Source organism: Scardinius erythrophthalmus (genome assembly GCF_964197995.2).
Source record: "Scardinius erythrophthalmus genome assembly, chromosome: 15".
In the NCBI taxonomy this organism is placed as follows: Eukaryota; Metazoa; Chordata; class Actinopteri; order Cypriniformes; family Leuciscidae; genus Scardinius; species Scardinius erythrophthalmus.
Window position 1 is genome coordinate 16,771,202 of NC_138235.1, and position 21,497 is coordinate 16,792,698.

General features: G+C 38.3%; 1 protein-coding gene across 3 annotated transcripts in view; it reads right to left on the reverse strand.

Annotated features, from left to right (window-relative positions):
• arhgap46b (Rho GTPase activating protein 46b) overlaps positions 1 to 21,497 on the reverse strand; it is a 70,033-nt gene that overhangs the window by 30,249 nt on the left and 18,287 nt on the right. For 2 of the 3 annotated variants that reach the window (XM_081387481.1, XM_081387482.1), the window contains exon 2: positions 7,487 to 7,924. In XM_081387481.1, coding sequence (XP_081243607.1) covers positions 7,487 to 7,924 — 438 coding nt within the window. Of the gene's footprint in view, positions 1 to 7,486; positions 7,925 to 10,119; positions 10,203 to 21,497 lie in introns of those variants that run through there. The other variant, XM_081387483.1, reaches the window with a different exon arrangement.

Genomic DNA, 21,497 nt, shown 5'->3' on the forward strand with positions numbered 1-21,497 from the left:
TGTGTGTGTGTGTGTGTGTGTGTGTGTGTGTGTGTGTGTGTGTGTGTGAGAGTGTATGTAAGTAGCACAATGCCAGTCTAGGTTTGGTCAAAACTTCGCTCTGCTGTTTCTAGTATGGTGCTGCTCTATGGAAGCTTGTTTCTGTCACCGAATGAAAAATAAAAAGGAAATTGCGAGTTAATATCGCTTTATGATAATTGATCTATATATATATATATATATATATATATGTCTCTATGGCCGCATTAACATTACATGGTTCAAGTGACCCAATTCCGATTTTTTTTCCTCCCATGTGGCACAGATCAGATATGACCCACTAATGTATATGCAGGAAAAATGGCCTCATTCATATGTGGAAAGAAGTCTGATATGAATCAGATAAATGCATTTTATTCCCCTGGCAACGAGTCATACATAATTAAAAAGCGACGGAGGCGAATAACGTCAACTCAGGTGGACACCAACCGCGATCACACGGCTCTTTCCTAAGGTGAGGACGAAGGGTCAACCAGATGTTTTGCTGACCTTTAAACATTGTGGGGAAAGCAAAAGCTTGTATTATCATTCGTCTGCGTACATTGAAAATCGCGCCGTTTTTACTTCCTTTTCAGCCTAAGCTTTTCCAGGTCAGTACAGCTACCTTTGATTGGGTCTCCAAGTGTATAGTGTAAATGCAGATATCAGATATGGGTCACTTTTAAAAGAAGATGTAAGCTGGTCATCAAAATAATTGGATATAGTCAACAAGTTAGAATTGGGCATCAAGATCTGCAGTGTAAATACAGCCTAATTTGTTCAAACCCCAACCTGTGAACATGAGCACCAGTGAAAGTTATGCTGTCTTGGCGAACGACACTCATGAAAAGTTTGAGGCACGTGAAGGCACATGTGAAAGTACACAATTTACCAGATCCTTTTCTCTAAAGACCATGTGCCACTGAAATATCTGCATGTCAGATATAACGTCGCCCCCAAAGAGGAAAAGATAACGCGTGAGATCTGAGAGGGACACGTCCAATTAAAGCATCCGCACGCAGGATGATGGATCCAGGGATAGAAATAAAAACAATACAAAAACAACATGAGGTAGTCTGTCATGAGATGATCTCCACAGATTAAACCAGATGTCATGCTGTTCTTCAAACACATTCAATGAAAACAAACACACACAGACCCCCCTTGCTACTCATGAAACCTTTTCGTTATTACGCCGTTCCAAACCAATATGCTGTTATTTTCCTGTTGAGTAGAAAATTGTGAAGAAACATTGATGCAACTAGTAAAAGTGCTATACAAGTGGCCCATTTGACTTGTGTACTGCATTTTTCTGAAGTAGGGCTGGTCGATTTGGTGATGTTATCACTAGAGTCCTGTATAATGACGGCGGACCCTTCCTAGCCACTCCAGCGACGGACACAACCCGAAATGGATTTTTGCCGATAACCGATTGTTTCAGAAAATAAGAAAAATAAGAAACTGCAGATCAATCAGCAAAACCGATCAACTGGTCGACCTCTAATTACCACAATATCTTTGCTTACGGTATAAAATCGAGTGTTTGGCTCGAGGTCATGGTGCAAAGGACCCTACGTTGAAATTACTCCGAACCATCCCTTTAACTGAGATCCTCGGGTGCACGTCTTTCTCTGCTGGGATGAGGCTGGTAAAGGGGGATGAGGGGTTAAACCCACCCTTTGTTCTCAGCTCTAATCTGAAGGGATTTCTGCCTTCTACAGGAGGACATGATGCAAGAATGTATGAGACAGATTACTGCTGCCCACCTCAATCCTCTTTACCAGAGAAACCTCACAGCAAGAACAGAAAAACGAGCGAGAGGGAAGGAAGGAACAAAAGAGGGAGTGAAAGAGACAGTTGAGTCACAAGACCCCATCCCGAGACTAATCTCTAACACTACAGAGATACATTAAACACATATTTCAAGAATAAATGCAAATCTACTAACTGTCACATTATTGGCACTTTGCGTTTTTGTCTTATTTCCACAAAAAAGAAAAGCAATATTAGCTAATCAAAATCCATAATTCTAAGCCCAAACAACTTGATCACTCATTGCAGTGTATTCCATCGTAAAACGAGCAGGGATTGAACGGCCATGTGGAGAATTTGGGCATCAGGACTCCACCCTTTATTGGGGTGGGAGTTTTTTGGTACCTCACGATTCGATTAAAAATCGATTTTCAAATCCGATTTTGAATCAAATTTTCGATTCCATATTATAGATTTGATTCTAGTTTACGCTTTTGTGTTACTTTTTAATTAAATGTGAATCTTCCCATTTTAGTCAACCTAATTTTATAAAACAAATGCCATTAAGCAGACTACAATCATTACACACACGACTGGCAGTCTTCTGTAATGAAGCAAGGCAATTTTATTTTATTTTTGATATTAAAAATTAGCCTGGATACCAGACGAACTTAGCCCCACCCACAACATTTGAGGTCGGGAAGTTCGGTCTGGACTTGATCCGTTGTAGAACAACTATACTCGAACCAGAGCTGTTTGGACAAATCAAATTGTCAGGGCGGGCTTTATACGATGATGGACAGATGATCAACAGTAAAAAATCATCCACGTCACCAAAGAGCACTTGGGTTGAATTTGTTTACAACAAAGATGCCACCATCGCGTCTGTTATAGAAGATATCGACAGCGCATTAATTTTGAAAGAGGAACAGAGAACCGCGATCAAGGCATTTGTTGAACGGAAAGATGTTTTTGCCGTCCTTTCTACGGGATTCAGCAAAAGTTTAGCTGGCCCCGATGGTCGCTAAGAGGATGAGGTGCAATGAAAACCCTGTGGTCAGTGTGGTTTCTCCGTTGCTCTGATTGGTTGTAGGTCTATCCAATTGAGTTTCAACCTGGTTTGGTTGAAACACGCCCCTTAATCACAGCCCAATGGAGCAGTATCAGACTCACATTCTGACTAGAATCTGAGTACGACGACATCAGGCTAATTAAAAATAGGAACAAAGAAGCAAATTACAAACAACAGGACAAATACAATAGAAAGAAAAATATACAAATTTAACAAACAAAGTTTTTCAGGTACAGTAGCCTAGGTTTATTTAACATATCATGTAGTAAGAAATACTACAGAAATTGAATACTTAAATGTAAAAATAAAACACTGTATAGTCTTCAGTGTATGAATTAGCCTAAATATAAATTGATACATATTAAAGATACAAAAGTGATTCATTCAAAAGCAGTCAGTGATTTCTTTTATTATAATAAATATTAATGAAATGGATGGCAACAATTTATTAGCCCTTTAAGAATGAATGCATGGATTTCAGTAAATATGCACAAATAAATGTACATGTAAATGTAATAATTACATAAATAATATGTAATTAGTAATAATGATTATTGGTGGGTTTTCACTGCAAAACAACACAAATATGCCGCAAATATCACTGCAAATATTTAAGAGTTACCACAGTAAATTCAATTGTTTTGGTCTGCAAAAATCTGAAATAGTCTTGTGAAATCTTAATTGGAATATGCAAAGATAGCTGTGTTTCAAAACCTAGTGAATGATGCCTAGAAATGCTGTCTAGGTAGGCAGCTCAATAGGTTCACTGGTCAAGCTAGTGAATCAGAATGGGCAGCTGTTTACCACAAGCTAATCAACCTAGTCCTGCTGGTTACGCTAGTTAAGAAGCATGGTGGAGATCAGCATTCAAAACTTCACAAGCTCGTGATCAATTATCAAATATAAAATGTAACAACAACAAAGACACTATAGCATTGCAGTCAACCAACCAGTCATATTGTCTATGAATAGAAGAACAAAAATATATTATATATTACAGTTATGTTACTCATATTCCAAATGACAGTATGGCTCTACTCACCCACATAACAGAGTACACAAAAGTCACAAAATCTGGAACACTAATACATATTTGTAGTGTGTGTACGGAGCCAAAACGAGGGCTCTTTGTCCATCTCTGGCAAAAAATCAACTCACACACATTGACTTTAAGCTGGAGAGATGGCCCATATGTTAAAGGAGAGGGGGAAGAGCCCTCACGATGCCAATGCCCGATTAGAAAAAGGATAAACACATGCACACACATCTCTACCCCCATATTCCAGCTCATACGGTCAGACGGGTGCACTAGCAGCTTAAATTGCAAATTTCCATAACTCCAACTATGACTCTAACCAAAGGCTGTGTTTAAGAACCAAAACAGTTGTCTACCTAGACAGCATTTTGGACATCATATGCGTGTTTCAAATGAAATCAAACGTTTGTTTGAAACATTTCAACATTTAGAACGTGCCTAATGATGCCCAAAGGCTGCAATCCACACAGGCAGTTCTCCAGGTTTTAAAACACAGCCCAAGAACCCCTAAAGAGTGGACATCTTACCCTCTCTGACATCCACAGGACGCGCAACACATGTATAAGTATAGAGATCCAGGTTTCCTCCATGACCTCAGGGACGTGCGGTGTGACTGTACCCAAAAACAGCTCAGTGTTACTGGGCTACGGCAGCTTGTGCTGGACGTCCTCTAGCTGCTGCACCACACACACACACACACACACACACACACACACACACACACACACACACACACACACACACACACACACACACACACACACACACACACACACACACACACACACACACACACACACACACACACACACACACACACACACACACACACACACACACACACACACACACACACACACACACACACACACACACACACACACACACACACACACACACACACACACACACACACACACACACACACACACACACACACACCAAAAATATGTACAAGCTGGAACACTTGCCCTACTTTAATTGAGTGTGAGCTGCTAATGTGCTTTCCTGAGAACTAGTGCGTGTGACTCAGTGTTACTTCACTATCACTCAGGTTGACTATTAGTGCTTATCAATATTTTGAATTAGTTTTTACTTTCATGTTTTCAATGAACCCAGTGTTCATTTTAATTGCATAATTTGCAAAGCAAATTATTTTTATGGTGATGGTTTTAGTTAGCAATGATAAACCTGACACTAATAATGAGAAAATATGCAAGAAATAGATGCTTGAGAAATTAAAATCATGTTATTTTAGTATTATTAATATACCATTATAGTATTTATTCATATTTTGAATATATTTTTATATTTTCAGTTTAAGTTTTTTGATATTTGCTTTTATTTTTGTTTTCTTAAAATATTTCTATTTGGCTTTAATGTATTTAAGTTTTAGTAATTTTATTATGTCAACTTAAACTGATTTAATTTAGTTGGCAAAGCAACATATCTAATTCAAGTTTTAGTTATTCATCATATTTCATTTTATTTCAGCTTTATTTCAAGTACTGATAGCTATTTTTAATCACTTTAGTTTTAGTTAACAATAACGACACTGGATGAGAATTGTGTAGTCAACCTAAAAAAGAAACAACTGTGCGTCCTAAAATCAGCTGCTGAAAAAACCAATAGGTCAGAAGTTTAAAAGGGTAGACGCGCGTGTGTGAGTGTGTGAGTGTGTGTGTTTGTGTGTGAGTGTGAGCCACCCAAGAAGCTATACAATTAGCAAACAGGTATTAACACAGCAGTTTAAGGGCGCAGAGAAAGCGCATTCCAGGGTGTGTTACGGGTGTGTGTTAACAAGGAAAAGCGTGTGACCATTTAAGGCTGATTTTGTTAGAGGAGTCTGCTAGGCACCTTTCTCACTCTCATACACAGTGTTCTCAGTAGCTGGCGCACCACCAAATGAAAAGTGTATCTGTGCCAAAACAGCTTCAAGATTCCCAAATGAAGAAAATATTAGGAGAACAGACCCAGCATGTTATTTTTACCAGCAAAAAGACTGAGGCTGACCCAGAGAGACAAAAGTGTGACATCATACACGTGTTAGACCAGATGAGAGCTTTTCCAGCATTAAGTCATACAGTGAGGCTCTTGGTTTCCAATGAAACAGAATGTCTGAAATGCTGATGATCATCTGCACAATTAAGGGAATGCAAATGCTTGTAGCTGTCCAAGAACAATTCATGCACTACTGGGTTCAGATATGTATTACAAAAGGAATTCATATAACACGGATGGATCTGTCACTGCCACAATAGTATAAAACTCCCCTGATATTTTAATAAAATAAAGCATATTTTGTTTCCTTTTGGAACTTGGAAGGGTTTAATTTGAGCAGATGTGTTTTACCATCAGAGCTCATTCCCCAGTACATTCAGCATCTGGCTCATATTCATCATCTCCACCATATTCTCAAAACTACTGTTTTCAATGTCTTCAAAATCAATATTTTGATCACTGACAGTGTCTTCTCAAGATCCACCATCAAGAAAAAAATATACTTGCGCCATTACATACCTTGGGTCACTAGTGACCCTATACAGTTTTTACAAAAAAACTGACATTAGAAACAGTATTTTAGAATTAAATTTCTTGTTATATTGTTTATAATGAATAGATTGAGGAACACTGAGTAGGTTGATGTCTAAGTTTAAAAAATTAATGAGGGGGAGGGTAGTGAATGACGTCCCGTGTCAATAAAGGCACAATGTTTGCGTTTAAGTGTTAAAACTGGTCTCTTTTTAATTATCAAATGCTCCCTTGTTAACATACACATAACAACTTGGCTTCAGCTCCTTCCAGCCAAATATAGACACAACAGCTTCTATAACTGTGTGTAATCAGTGAGAGAGGGAGGGCAGGTGATAGAGTTCTTCTTGCAGGGCAGAACTGGAAATGTAAGGTAAACTAAGTTACTTATTTTCAAAATAGACTAGTTGGTAGGTTGCCTGAATGAGTAGCTTGTTTTAAGGAAGCTACAATAGACGGTCATGTTGACAAAGCACTTGTGTGTATACTAGCAACTCTATACTAGCAGGATACTCTAGTCTAAATGAGTGCAAAGGCAGTTTTAGCAGGTAATTAACATTAATACCGCAGACACTTGGGGTTTAAGTTCAAGAGGACTAGTGTCGTTCTCTGGTGCCCTGAAAACAGATTCCACAACAACCAAATGAACCACTCAAAGAGTGTGAAATGGACTCCGGTCCACAAGAACAGCAGCCTGTGCAGAACTAATGTGTTAACCAGACCACGATGAGTCAAGATGCTGAGATTGCGGCCCAACAAAGAGACAGATTAAATCACCATTCCTGGCAATAAGAAATCCCATTAAACCCAGCCATGGAAGTGTGTGTCACAGAGAGTGGAGCTCAAGGGTTTGACGTCACCAAACCTGCATGACTTTCTTCTGCAGAATACAAAAGAAGATACAGTATGTTGAACAATGATTTTTTTGTCCATACAATGGAAGTCAGTCCAAAACAACATGGGACCACAGATGAAAGAAAGTCATGCAGGTTTGGAATGACATGAGGGTGAATGAATGACGGGTGTGAACCACTCCTTTAATTGTCACCATGAGAAGTCCAAGTTTAATTGCTCACCTTTTTCCCTGGTTGCTTCTCTCCAAACTGTCCTCTTTGCCCTTGGACGATGGCGTCTCCCTCCCACTCTCCTGCTCCAGTGAGGAGGACTGTGCGGATGAAACCAGTCCAGGCACGGGGGTCCGTTTGCCATCCGCCGCTCCTCTAGGGATCCTCCCTTGACCCCTCATCTCGACCTCAGAGCTCCTCTTCAATGCTTGGAGTTGCGCTAGAGGCACTATGTCGCAGTTTTGAGGCCTGTGCCAGACCGTCTGCTGGCTCGTACAGTTGTAGTAGTAGAACCGATTGTTATTGCTGTCGAAAAGCTCCCACCACTGGTTGCCGTCCGACTGACGGACAGGGGCGCCGGGCAGCGGTTCCCACCCGCACTCGCCGGTCAGCAGGTTGACATACATGCGCTCCCTCGTGCGCGGCTCCACGATCTCCACCCAGTCAGACCTAGAGAGAGGACACATGGGCGATGTAGTCAGGATATTTTCCATTCATTAAAAGTGGATGGGAACTGAAGCAGTCAAGCTCCAAAAACAATACAACTCATGCGTTATTTATAAAATCTTCTAAAGCCACAGAACAAAAGAGTCATGACAGTATTTTCATTTGGGAGTGCACTACCCCTTATATTCACGGTTTAAATGAGGAAGTCCTATTTAGACTATAGAGAAGACGGCACAAATAAGAACATGCTTCTGTGTGACTCTTCACTCGTAACAGCTGAGGAGAGCTCAACTTCAACTTCAACAGGAGTGTGCAGGTGTGAGCCAGGAAACCTTCAACTCACAATGACTTACCATGGTTCAAACTCAACACACACTCACGCACATGGTAAACCTGCAGCATCAATCACTCATCTTGCGGGATTCGTCACCGGTTATGTTCAGACAAACATGCACACATGCAAGTTTTCCCACAGTGTGTTTTTGGAAAATGTAGTGAAACCTCTTCCCTCAATGTGAGGTCGAATGGGCTTTCAGAGCCAGAGCTGTCATTTAGAGACGACCAGGCACACGGCCCGGAGACAAGAGCATGGAATCGTGGGTAAGATAGGGGATCTGGCTCTTTGCCTGTCCTGCACTGCTCTGATCTTCTCTCACCAAGAGTTACAACAAAGGATCTGAGGCCTGAGAATAACAGATGACAGAACACAGAGGAAACACTGAGCACTGAGACTGCTTTAGAGCACAGTCGGAGACGTTATACTGTTTCAGGAATTACACGCTACAGAGAAACATCGACAAAACCACAACAAAACACCTGTTCAGTTCAAAACCAAAAGGTCAAAACCTGAAGTGCACCTGTTGCTGTATTTTATGCAGCTTATTATTTTTGTCTGGTTTTAAGCCTTTTCTTCACATACTGGAAAGGAGTCATTTAAGGTCTAAAAGAAGGGTTTTTTTTTTCTTCATCTTTGAGTATGATGTCATCTGACAGATATAACAACAACCCACTCAAATATGCCACCAGATTGACCCTTAAAAAAGACTTGGAGGGATAGTTCACCCAAAAATGAAAATGTTGTCATCATTCACTCACCCTCAAGTTGTTCCAAACATGTATGACACAATTATTTTCATTTTAAAGAATATTGGTTACTAAATAGATTTGGTTACCATTGACTTCCACTGTATGGACAAAAATAAGACATTTCTCAAAATATCTTGTTTTGCGTTCCACAGAAGAAATAAAGTCATACAGGTTTGGAACGACATCATGATGAGTAAATGATGAACTATTTGATTTTGGTGTCACCAAATCTATTTATCTATTTTCCTCTATTTCATTTCTTTGACTAAAATAAAGCAAGTTAATTTAAATGTAACCAAATGGAGCTTAAGGTTAACTGGAAAACATTCACAAATTAATTTTAGATTTTTTTTTTTTTTATGATAACTATCAACCTAACCGGCTCATAAAATACCCACAACACAAGAAAACAACGTTACATTTTACATTTTTAACACTTTACGTTTTTGCCCAATGAGAATAAGCCATCAGAACTACACGGGTACTACACGTGCTGACTGGGTTTTGCTTAAAACATTTAACCAGTAACAGAATACCATTTAAGGCATTTACAGAATCTTACAGTTAGTTATCAAGCATTTAATCATTGTAAAGGCATTAGTAAAATTTTATGAAAATTGAAGAGACTGCAAAAAAGTCTATTTTATACCAGGCAGCTTTCTATTGGTCAACACTGTGAATTCACAAGAAAAAGGAAATCTGTGAGGGGAAATCTTCCGCCCTTATGCAAAATTCCAGACTATGCGGATTCCAATTGAAATGACTGGATTCGCTCTCAAAATTTCACCAAACAATGGTAAATGTGACTGAACTTTAAACATTAAATGCATTCATTTTTATATTTTCTCTTTTAAATAACACTGTATTTAAAAAAAAAAACTAAACACTGTGTTGTTAAAGTCAGACACTAGCATGAAACATGAATATACGATTACAAGGTTTCTGCCCGACAACGACAATTTACAGCTTAGTACATAATATCATTACACACCAAAACGTCATATCAAAACATCAATCCAATAAGAACAACAACCCAAACTGTTCCAGCATACTTTCATATTAAAACTATCCCACCAAACACACCAAAAACACTAAACAGCATTAGACTCTACCTGTATAGGATCCCACACACACGTCTGTGTCACTCTTCTGAAGTCATGATGAAGTTAATGTTCTGAAACCAAATCAAATCCACACAACAGACTACACTGCCTGAAGGCAGGGACAATCCCTCTGAGTGTGTAGGCGGTGAGAAGAAGTGTGTGTGTGTGTGTGAGAGAGACATCTACCTTCACTGTGAGGGTCTTTCCAGGACAGTGAGTCGGCCCTACACTATCCCAGCATGCAGAGAGAGGGCCATCTGCTGTGTAATGGGTCAGCAGCGGCCCAGTAAACCCGACCACAAGCCCTGACCCCCCACACTCACATGACCAGAGGGACGGGAATAGAAAGCCTTTGAGCTAAAGGGCATGTGTCGGAAGAAGAGAAAAGGAGTCTGTGAGATGATGAGAGGAGATAGAAACAGAACAAGAGAGTGAGAAGATACTGTGACCTCTGTGACTAAGGGTCTTTCTCCATGTGATTAAACTTTATTATTGTCCGATCACTCGAAGTCATCATGAGGCATCTGAAAATAAACCGGATGCATTTTCAATAATCATGATATACGGTTCTGCTCAAAAGTTGGAATAATTACGATTTTTTAAATGTTTTTGAAATAAGTCTCTATGTCACCAATATAATATAGGCTAATCAAAACTGTAATATTGTCAAATTCTGTTACAATTTGAAATATATTTTAAAAATATAATTTATTCCAGTAATCAAAGCTGAATTTTCAGCATCATTACTCCAGTCTCCATTCACATGCTCCTTCAGAAATCTCAAGAAACATTTATGATTATTATCAATGTAAAACAGTTGTGCTGACTATTATTTTTGTGGAAACCATGATTCATGACCATTCAAAAGTTTTAGGTAAGATCGATTTTAAAAAATGTATTAATAATATATTCAGCAAGGACCCATTAAAGCTACACGGTGTAGGATTTTCTCCCATCTAGCGGTGAAATTGTTTATGACTACCAACTGAATATTACTTTCTAGCCCCTCCCATCCCGAGGGCGTTTTAACTCCTACGGTGGCCGTATTATTTCAAATCTGCCGGCAGTCGCGAGTAATCCTCTCATTCGTCACAGCGCCACTGAGTGTAAAAACGCGAAAGGCAAAGCTTGAATTTCCAGGTATGTCCCTCTTTGGCACATGTACTTTCAAGATGGAGGCGCAACATGGCTGCCGCCATTCGAGCGACTCGCTCGTCTGTATTCTGAATGGCAGATTCTACGCTTACGAGAATACTTGATTAGTTGGTAGAAGTAATTACACATTAATGAGTACATATCATTTTGAAAGAACAAAGTGTTTTTTTGCTAAGAATCAACTTAAAAAATAACACAGTGTAGCTTTAAATTGATCAAAAGTGACAGACATATATAATGTTACAAAAGATTTAAAATAAATGCTGTTCTTTGGAATATTCTATTTATCAAAGAATCATGCTTTTTTTTATTGTTTTCCAAAACTAAACCAAAATTAAACAGTTGTATTACCATTTTCTTAATTGATAATAATAAGAGTTATTATTAATAACTGATCACCAAATCAATGGCTGCTGAAAATTCAGCTTTGCCATCACAAGAATAAATTACATTTTAAAATATATTGAAATACAAACAACAACAACAACGACAACAACCACCACAACAACGGTTCTTTAAAAAACTATTTCACAGTATTACTGTTTTTCTGTACTTTTGATCAAATAAATGCAGCCTTGGTGAGCAGAAGAGACTCTTTAAAAAAAAAAAAAAACATTGAAACATCTTTATTATTCAAACTTTTGTCCAGTAGTGTAAAATACTGAAACTATTACACTATTTCAAGCAAGAGAGGCATTGGCAGGATTTGTTGTTAGGATGGGCGTCTGAAATATGCCTGATTGCTGGGCTTATGTTTGTTTGCATGTTTACAGGCAAAATCTTCACAGAAAACATGGTTCTGAAAACCTCTCCACAACAGAAATCTTACAGATTAAAACAGAGCCGTATTGTTTGAGGAATACACCCCGATTCTCTGACTAGATAAAGACAGTATTGAGCTGGAGAATCAAATCTCTGTATAAACTTTCACAAGCGCTTTTGTGTCGGTGCGTGTTTCAAAGGAAAATATGCTTGTGCTTTTGGAGAAACGGCCCCCAAACAGCCTGGAAATAAACCAGACTTGCTTTTCTCTGCTTGCCTTTCATGAGAAGAGGTCAGAGCGTCATTAATGAACATTTAACTTGTTCGAGAAGCATTTCGGTGTTAAATGCTTTCTAGGACATGAGATTCAGTGGTTGTGTGTGTCTAGACATGCTGATAGTGTGGCAAGACCAGCTGCTCTTACTGTACAGGCACACACGTTTAAACTGCCCACCAGGGAAACTTTCCTCCTCCATTTCCTCTTTTTATGTTATATTCTGAGATCAGTTGTGTGACTGTTCTTGACGCAAGGAAAATGCAGATTGGTGTATTTTTATATGCAAATAAAGCAATGTAATTATGTAATATACAGTATATAGAAACAAATATGTAAATAACAAAAGAATAAATCTAGATTATTAAAAAATAAATTATGAATATGTAAATATTTGATGCAATAAAATGAAGATTTACAACAAAATAACATTTATTTTGGCATTTTCTATTTCTATTTTCTGACATTTGCTATATTGAAACAGAAAGAAAAAGTAAAATGAAATATAATTTATTTAAAAACAAATAATAAAAAAATGTGTAAAATGTGTGATGTGTCCAAATAAATATTTTATTTTAAAATGTGATAAAATAAAATATTTATTTTGGCACATAACACGTTATATATATATATATATATATATATATATATATATATATATATATATACACACACATACATATATATATACATGTAAACATAACTATTGACTTTAATTGTACGGACAAAAACAGAGACATTCTTCTTTTTGTGTTTCATACAGAAAAGAACGTCATAAAACTAAATAAATCAAATTTATTGTACAAACATCCTGTTTCATGCACATACATCATAAAATAAAAAATATATATTTAAATTTTAATAAAATAAATATACATTTTGGTACAATTTCATGAGTTTCTTTAATTGTTATATTTAATGTTTTTAAATCTAAAGCTGAAAAGTAAATCTTTAAAAACCACCTGCTGTGAATATTTTTGCGTCCTCATGTGATTGTTTCTTTTATCCGTTTTGTTTTTGTAATTTCTGTGGCCTGCAGCAAACAGCAGGCTCTCAGGGTCTGATATGAGGACATGGCCAACACATTCATTACATCCAGCATCGTAAAACCTTCCAGTATGTGACTGCTGGGAAACCCGCACCACAATTCATTGTGTGTTTAAGCCCGTTAAAGCAAGTGATGAGTCTATTTCTGTCCCTATCTCTCTCTCCTAAAGAGCAAAGGAAGCCACCATGCTAATTTGAGTGGGGAACACACACATGCTCTCCAACAGCATGTAGCGATAGCAAATACAAACACACACACACACACACAAAATCCCCCTCCAGCTTCACAGCTGTGCCTCTTCCCAGGGCAACTTGTCATCTGTTGAAAAGTTTATCCGTGCACTGAGGGAGGAACGGGCTGGCTCTCTGGACGATTGCGGGCCGCTGTGTTTGAGGATGTAAGAGCTTGTTTTAATCCTCCATCGAGAGCAGCGCTCAGACGGGCTCCCGTGACTGTTCGGGATCAGAGGAGTTTAGCATCTGATTTGTTTACGCTGTGGTCGCGGTTGGAGGCTGCACGCTAAGGGAGCATTGCATGTGTATGAGTGCGCATGTAAACATGATGCTATCGTGTTCAGCTCTCTTATTCTATATTTCAGAGTACATCTGCTTTCATTTCCCTGTGAACTCATTCATGCTTCTTTATTCGACAGCACATCCGGCTGAAAAGACCAACGTGAATTTTTCAGTTTCAGTTTTTGGGAATCCAAACATGTATGCGAATTAGATTTTTAAGCAGAGGGGGAGATTATTAAGGAACAATGATTTACACTTTGATCTATAGGTCAATAGCATTTTTTTTTGCTCATGATTTATGAATTTAAAGGCCCCCTGAAATCAAAATTTAAGTTTTTTAGCTTTTAGTATGAATATGTTAGCCTTAGGTTATGAATAAGCTGGTGTGCTCCAAAACAAATGACGAAATTCACATTTAGGAGATATAAGAATTCAAAACTTGCAGACTCTCACTTCCGCTAAAATGAATCATGGATTTTAATGACATCACTGTGGATTTCAGCCTCTCATCACATCTTCAGTCCAATCAAATGCTCTCTAGAATCTGAAGCGTCCCGCGACTCCCGCCCCATGCTATAAATACCACCTGGCCAAAGCAACCGTTGATACGTCACGGAGCAATATGGGCTGGAGATGTGCGTTCGGTTGCTCAAACGCTCGAGTTTTATTACGTTTTCCAACTGAACGGCTAGAATTTATTCACACCTCTATTATTGAATCCAACGTATCATCAGCTCTGGATTCGCTTTCATAGTGCTGTCGAGTACGACTTGCAGTCTGCGAGGTAAACTAAACGCTATTGGCTATTTGAAAAGGGGGAGGAGCCATTCAATATGTCCCGCCTTAGCCTCCTGTTTCAGTGGAAATGACGTCAACGCATCATACAAAGCTGCGCGTTCCAAGGCACTTCACACACACACACACACACACACACACACACACACACACACACACACACACACACACACACACACACACACACACACACACACACACACACACACACACACACACACACACACACACACACACACACACACACACACGCACACGCACACGCACACGCACACACGCACACACACCTCTGTTATCAAACTTATTGCATTTCTCTCCAGGTTCCTTTGTGTGTACTTGAATGCTACATCTTCTCATAAAAATGAAGCAGTGGAAAACAACAGACAATACATGACAAAGTACTCATTTTGGCTTCAACCTCTGAAAGCCCCAGAGGCACATGGGAGGAAAGCAGTTTACATGAATTAGGATGCTCAGTCTAACAAACACTGCTCTGAAAGGTGATTTATTTGTGCCTTCTGATGGCCATTCATTACCAGTGGGATGTGTAAATCTCAAATCAAGTCTGTTTTGCTCTACGACACAGAGTGAATTTGAGTCAAAGCCAGACAGACCGTCCCACTATGAGCTGACTCACGTAACACTTTTGTGTGCTTACGCACAGAGTATGCATAAAAAAAAAAAAAAAAGTGTAAATGTGTTGTTACATGTTGTTTAGGTCTACAATGCTACTCTCTTGCTTTTGTTCAGTGTTTATAAAAATGGCCAAAATAATAATTGGTTAAACAAATTTACAGCAAATAAAACCCTGCAAAAACAGCAAAATACCAACAATGGTATTCATACATTATCATACATTATTTTTTTTAAATGTGATAAAATTAGAAGGAACAATAATGTATGTAAACTTAAGGTGCTATATGTAACTTTTTAACTTAAAAATAGCATAATATGTTTGCAGATATTAAGGAAACATGCTGAGTTCACATACTCGTTTCTCTGAAAAACACTTCTACATCCAGTTATTTTACTTTGAAATGTGTGCTCCGTGTTGGAATATCTGTTTTTGTTTTAGTCTGTGTGGCTCCGCCCACTGCCAGTTCACCCAATAGTATTTCGACACCCCCGGGATGCCAGTTGACTGGAACCACAGCGTATTGCAGCCAGCAAACAAACTGGGTCAGAGATTGCAGATTCTACCTGACCTAAAAAGCCTCGATATCCATCTAAAAATCTTAATGAACGAGAGCAAATTAAAATACGGATAAATCAACCCAGTGTGTAAGTTTCCTCGGCTTTTCATTGTCCTCAAACTGGCAACCCGCGTGAGCGTCGATTCTGAGGAGGCGTTGTCGAGGGAACAACGATCTCTGATATTTTGAATTTGGACTGCAGTACCTATTTCGACCACTAGCTGTTATTCTTACAGACTGCACCTTTAATTTGCAGACAGAGTAGTTTACTCTGGCCAAGAACCGCCCACTTAGACAGGAAGGGCTTGTCCGATTGACATACAGCTGGCGGAAATGAATGCGAAATGTAGGATATCTAGTTTGTGTGCTATTACGTTTCTCAAAACAAACTGCGGCGTCCGTTCTTCTGTATGGTGCGCAGAGCAGTACGTGCGAGATGTCACTGAAACAGGCACACCTGTTCTACTCACTTTTGTGATCACTACTTGCTTAACATTATGTAAATAAACACAAGCTAGCACTTCACACACACACACACACACACACTCAAAGCACTTTACACTAGACCACCTGTCTCTGTTTTGAATGAGGTTTCCTATCCCTCGCACTGTTTTGAATGACATTCACTGACCTCACTTTTCCGACTTCATCACTGCTGAAACAAATATACCTTCTCCAACATGAGTCACATGTACAAAAGTTTTTTCATCAAAGTTTTGATCATGTTGATAATTTATAGGACAGTTGTTTTACTGGGCTCTTTCTTACAAGAAAATGACACCTATGAAAAGTTTCAGTCTGGGTTCAGGCCGCATCATAGCACTGAAACTGCGCTCGTTAAAATCACAAATGATTTACTTTTAGCTTCTGACCAAGGCTGTATCTCAATATTAGTTTTACTTGATCTTAGTGCTGCGTTCGATACTATAGATCATACAATACTCTTAGATCGACTACAAAATTATACTGGTGTTCAAGGACAAGCATTAAGCTGGTTTAGATCGTATTTATCTGACCGCTACCATTTTGTTTATTTAAATGGAGAAAAATCTATCATAACTCCAGTAAACTATGGAGTGCCGCAGGGATCTGTGTTAGGCCCTCTATTATTCTCAATATATATGCTGCCACTTGGAAATATTATAAGGAAACATGGAATTAGTTTCCATTGTTATGCTGATGACACTCAAATCTATATTTCATCACGGCCAGATGAAAACGCTAAATTATCCAAATTGACAGAGTGTGTTAAAGATATAAAAGATTGGATGACGCATAATTTTCTTTTATTAAATCCAGACAAGACAGAGGTACTACTTATCGGTTCAAAAAACCACCCACAAAACCTCTCACAATACAACTTTAACATAGTAGGATGTCCTGTTACTTCATCCTCTACAGTAAAAGACCTGGGTGTTATATTAGACTGCAACCTGTCTTTTGAAAATCATATTTCATATGTTACAAGAACAGCCTTTTTCCACCTTAGAAACATTGCTAAGCTACGTAACATGCTATCTGTTTCTGATGCAGAAAAGTTAGTTCATGCATTCATGACCTCGAGACTAGATTACTGTAATGCGTTATTAGCCGGTTGTCCTGCATCCTCAATAAACAAGCTACAGTTAGTCCAAAATGCCGCCGCTAGAGTTCTAACTAGATCAAGAAAATATGATCATATAACACCGATTTTATCATCTCTACATTGGTTACCTATAAAGTCCCGTATTAATTACAAGGTATTGCTACTGACTTATAAAGCCCTAAACGGCTTAGCTCCAGTCTATTTAACGGATCTTCTATCGCCCTATAATCCATCGCGCTCTTTAAGGTCACTAAATTCGAGGCTTTTGGTCATACCTAGGATATCTAGGCCCACCAAAGGAGGGAGAGCATTTTCACATTTAGCACCAAAACTCTGGAATAGTCTTCCTGATACTGTTCGTTGCTCAGACTCGCTCTCCCAGTTTAAAACTAGATTAAAGACGCATCTCTTCAGCCAGGCATTCATATAATACTTTTAATCCTACAGTTAAATCCGACCTCTAGTTCATAAACGCCAGAGGAGAACTGGCCCCCGACTGAGCCCGGGTTCTCCCAAGGTTTTTTTTTCTCCATTAGGTCACCTGATGGAGTTTTTCGGTTCCTTGCCACTGTTGCCTTTGGCTTGCTCAGTTGGGGATATTTGGGGATATTTAATTGAATTAATCAATCAACGATACTATTGATCAGCATTACCAAACGTAGACGTTCCACTAGAAACAAACATTGATGTATTGTTCTAATTTATTACTGTGAAGCTGCTTTGATACAACCTGTGTTGTGAAAAGCGCTATATAAATAAACTTGACTTGACTTGACTTGTTTTAGGGTTAAAAAGGTTAAAATGGTGGATTCCTGAATGTCTCCCCACTGTGATTTCGCCCATAACGTGAAGTGAAGACACAGTGCACTGTGGGTCCATATTTGAAATACCGTGAGTGTTTACATTTCTGTCTGGCGTATTGTGTGTCTTCAAAGAAAGAGGAATATCAAACCACCCTGCTTTATCAGTGAACTCTACACTAACACACTTTGTGTTGTGCAAATCAAGCATAAACTCCTCTATCTCAAAGTTATGTAAACAGAATTCATACACACACAGCCATAAGAGTGATACAGATAAACTGCTGAATTCAAGAGTCCAAGTATAAAGAGGAATCAATATAAGAAATTATCTTTGTGTTTTGATTGGTGAGATCAAACAAACTTTTGTTTAGAGCGTGAGCTATGGAAAGCGACATAGCTTCAGATTATGCAGTGTGTGTGTGTGTGTGTGTGTGTGAGAGAGAGAGAGAGAGTTGAGCGCAGTGTGTGGTCTTGAGGAGAGGAATGCTTACTGCTGTATATGTGTGACTGAAGGGCAATCTCTATCCACTCACCTCCAAGGACACCTGCATGCCATTCCAGAGCACTTTGAACTGTGTCACTGCCAGAACTGTGTGTGTGTGTCTCATGTTCAAACAGAAAGTAGAAATCTTTTAAGACGAGACCTGAGGCACATGGACACGCCTCTATTCCAACCTTGGTGACTTGCAAATAAATTTTACTGGCATGATGAAACAGGTTTTAGGTAGTTTGGATGATGGTGCTTGTTAAGGCAAGCTTCACTATTAATATTGATCAAAAACAACAGTTTGTTGAACTCTAAAACCTGTATGACATTTTTTTTTTCTGTGAATCACACAGGAAGATATTTTGAAAGCTGTTTTTGTCCATATAATAAAAGTCAATAAGGTCCAAAACAAAACTGGACACCATAAGGAGTGTTCACATTCACACATTTTTGTAAATCGGAATGATTCCAATCCGATTTAATTTAATTTATATGAAACCCTTAAATGTTGCAATCAGATTCACACATTTGTTTAGATTACACGTATTCTGAACAAAACTCCAGCGTATGCGAAACCAGAACCGGAAAAAGCCACCATGATAATGTCTACTTCATGCATAACTGTTATGCTATTGTTATTTTTTTCCTAGACATACTGTATCTAAAAAGAAAGCTGACCTACATGTCAGAAGAGCTTTTTTAGCAAATACTTTTAGCAAAAGCACTGACCAGAATGTAAGACGTAAATAAACATGCACGTTCGTATTATGAAAAACGCATATAAATACGTATCACTGCACTGCACGTGTGTGCAAAAGCTTTTGTTATAATCCAATTGCAAAAAATAGTCAGATTCATGTATTTCCATGCTTGATTTTTTCCAGTTGATTGGCTCATATTTCATTCGAATCGATTGAGGTGTTTGCATGAAGGCGTGAAGTTCGATTAAACCATCAATCTGATCATTACTAACATGTAAACATAACTATTGACTTTAATTGTACGGACAAAAACAGAGACATTCTTCTTTTTGTGTTTCATAGAGAAAATAACGTCATGAGGGTGTGTAAATAATGACAAAGTGATTAAAACTATCTCTTTAAAGATTTAAAGAAACCCCTAACCCTAAGTATTAAACTTTTGCATGCATTTTTCTATTTCATCAGTCTGTCATTCAATCACTCACAAAACCTGTCTGACACCACAGTCTGACAAACAGTTGGTTATGAACCGGCCTGATTGGTCCTGACCGAACACTGGCCTTTTGTGATTGGTCAATCTTCCATCACTCCCTAACTGGCTTGGCTCATTCACACTACTGTGAAAGTCAATAAACGTCTCCACAGGCAGCCATTCTCTCACCTCCAGCCATTTGTACGGCCACTGTGTGTGTTTTTCTGTAAAGGGAGGAGGAGCCGTTTACAAGTACCAACCTGCCTCCTGTCTCTAACAAATGGGTGGTTGGGTTGGGTTCGAAGTGTTGCTCGATGCCACGCTGTTGCAGTTCACTTACACATGAATACACTCACGGGCCCAGATCTCATAACAGAAACACCTTTTTATAGAGCAAAACCTCATGCCTGTTTAACGCTCGGATCATAAATGCCAAATCTTAAAATAAACCTCATAAAAACTAAACTCACACTCTTTTCTTTCAAAGCCTATACAGAGACCCCTTCACAAAACCCCAAAGTGCATGTATGTGATTAGTATTCATTCTGTCTGTTAGTAAACTTATCTGGGAATATCTAACATGCTTCACTGTTACACATTTACAAAGAAGGAATGAAGCTCTTAAAGTTCTTATGTTTGTCTGTCCAGGCAGCAGCTGAACACACAAACACAACATTAATTTGATTTCATTTAATAATTGCATTTTTCATCAAATGTAAATACTTTAATATGCTAGCAACATATTTTTTAATTGCTTTATTTACCCAATCAGCAATTTATTTTTTATTACTGTCAACAAATAAAATGTGTAAATTGATTTACTTATTTACTCTGCATTTAATTTACATACTATTTTATTATATTAGATAAATGCTATTTTATTATTAAACTATTGATCAAATAATTCAATATGCACGACTAACCATTTTTAACTGCTTTATAAACTTAATTTGCATTCTGTAGTATTATATTAGCCATTTACTGCACAGTGCGTCTCGCAAATACATTTTAAAAGCTGAAATATACACTGCTATAACACCATCTGTTGATTATTATATTCATCATTACTAAGCCATCTGTACTGCTGCTTTTATCACCATGTTCTTTTACACTGTTTATATAACATACATAACTGTAACATTCACAAGTTCATATGCCACATGTTTATTCTGTATATAATCTTTTGAGTGATCCAGATTAAGCGAGATATGGCGAGACTCAGCTGGATCTCTGATCCATGTAATATAGAGCAGTCGTATTTGATTGACAGGTGTATAAACCTCTAAAACTACATTTGTAAATGATTTGTATGCAGCTAGACGGGAAACTGCAATGGCAATAGCAGAATGTAATATACGCAATGTTAAGGTCTATAACTTAGGCCTGTGTATTGCCAAGAATCAAGGATCTGTATCACGATACAGGGATTACAATACGATATATTACGATACTGTAAGAAAGGCGACATATTGCGATATTTCCTGTTTTTTTAGACAAGAATACACCACCATATGCATAACACATGAGCATAAACTTTATTTTATTGAATAAAAACAGTGCAATCTGCATTAAGTAAAGGGAAAATAGTAAGGTACTT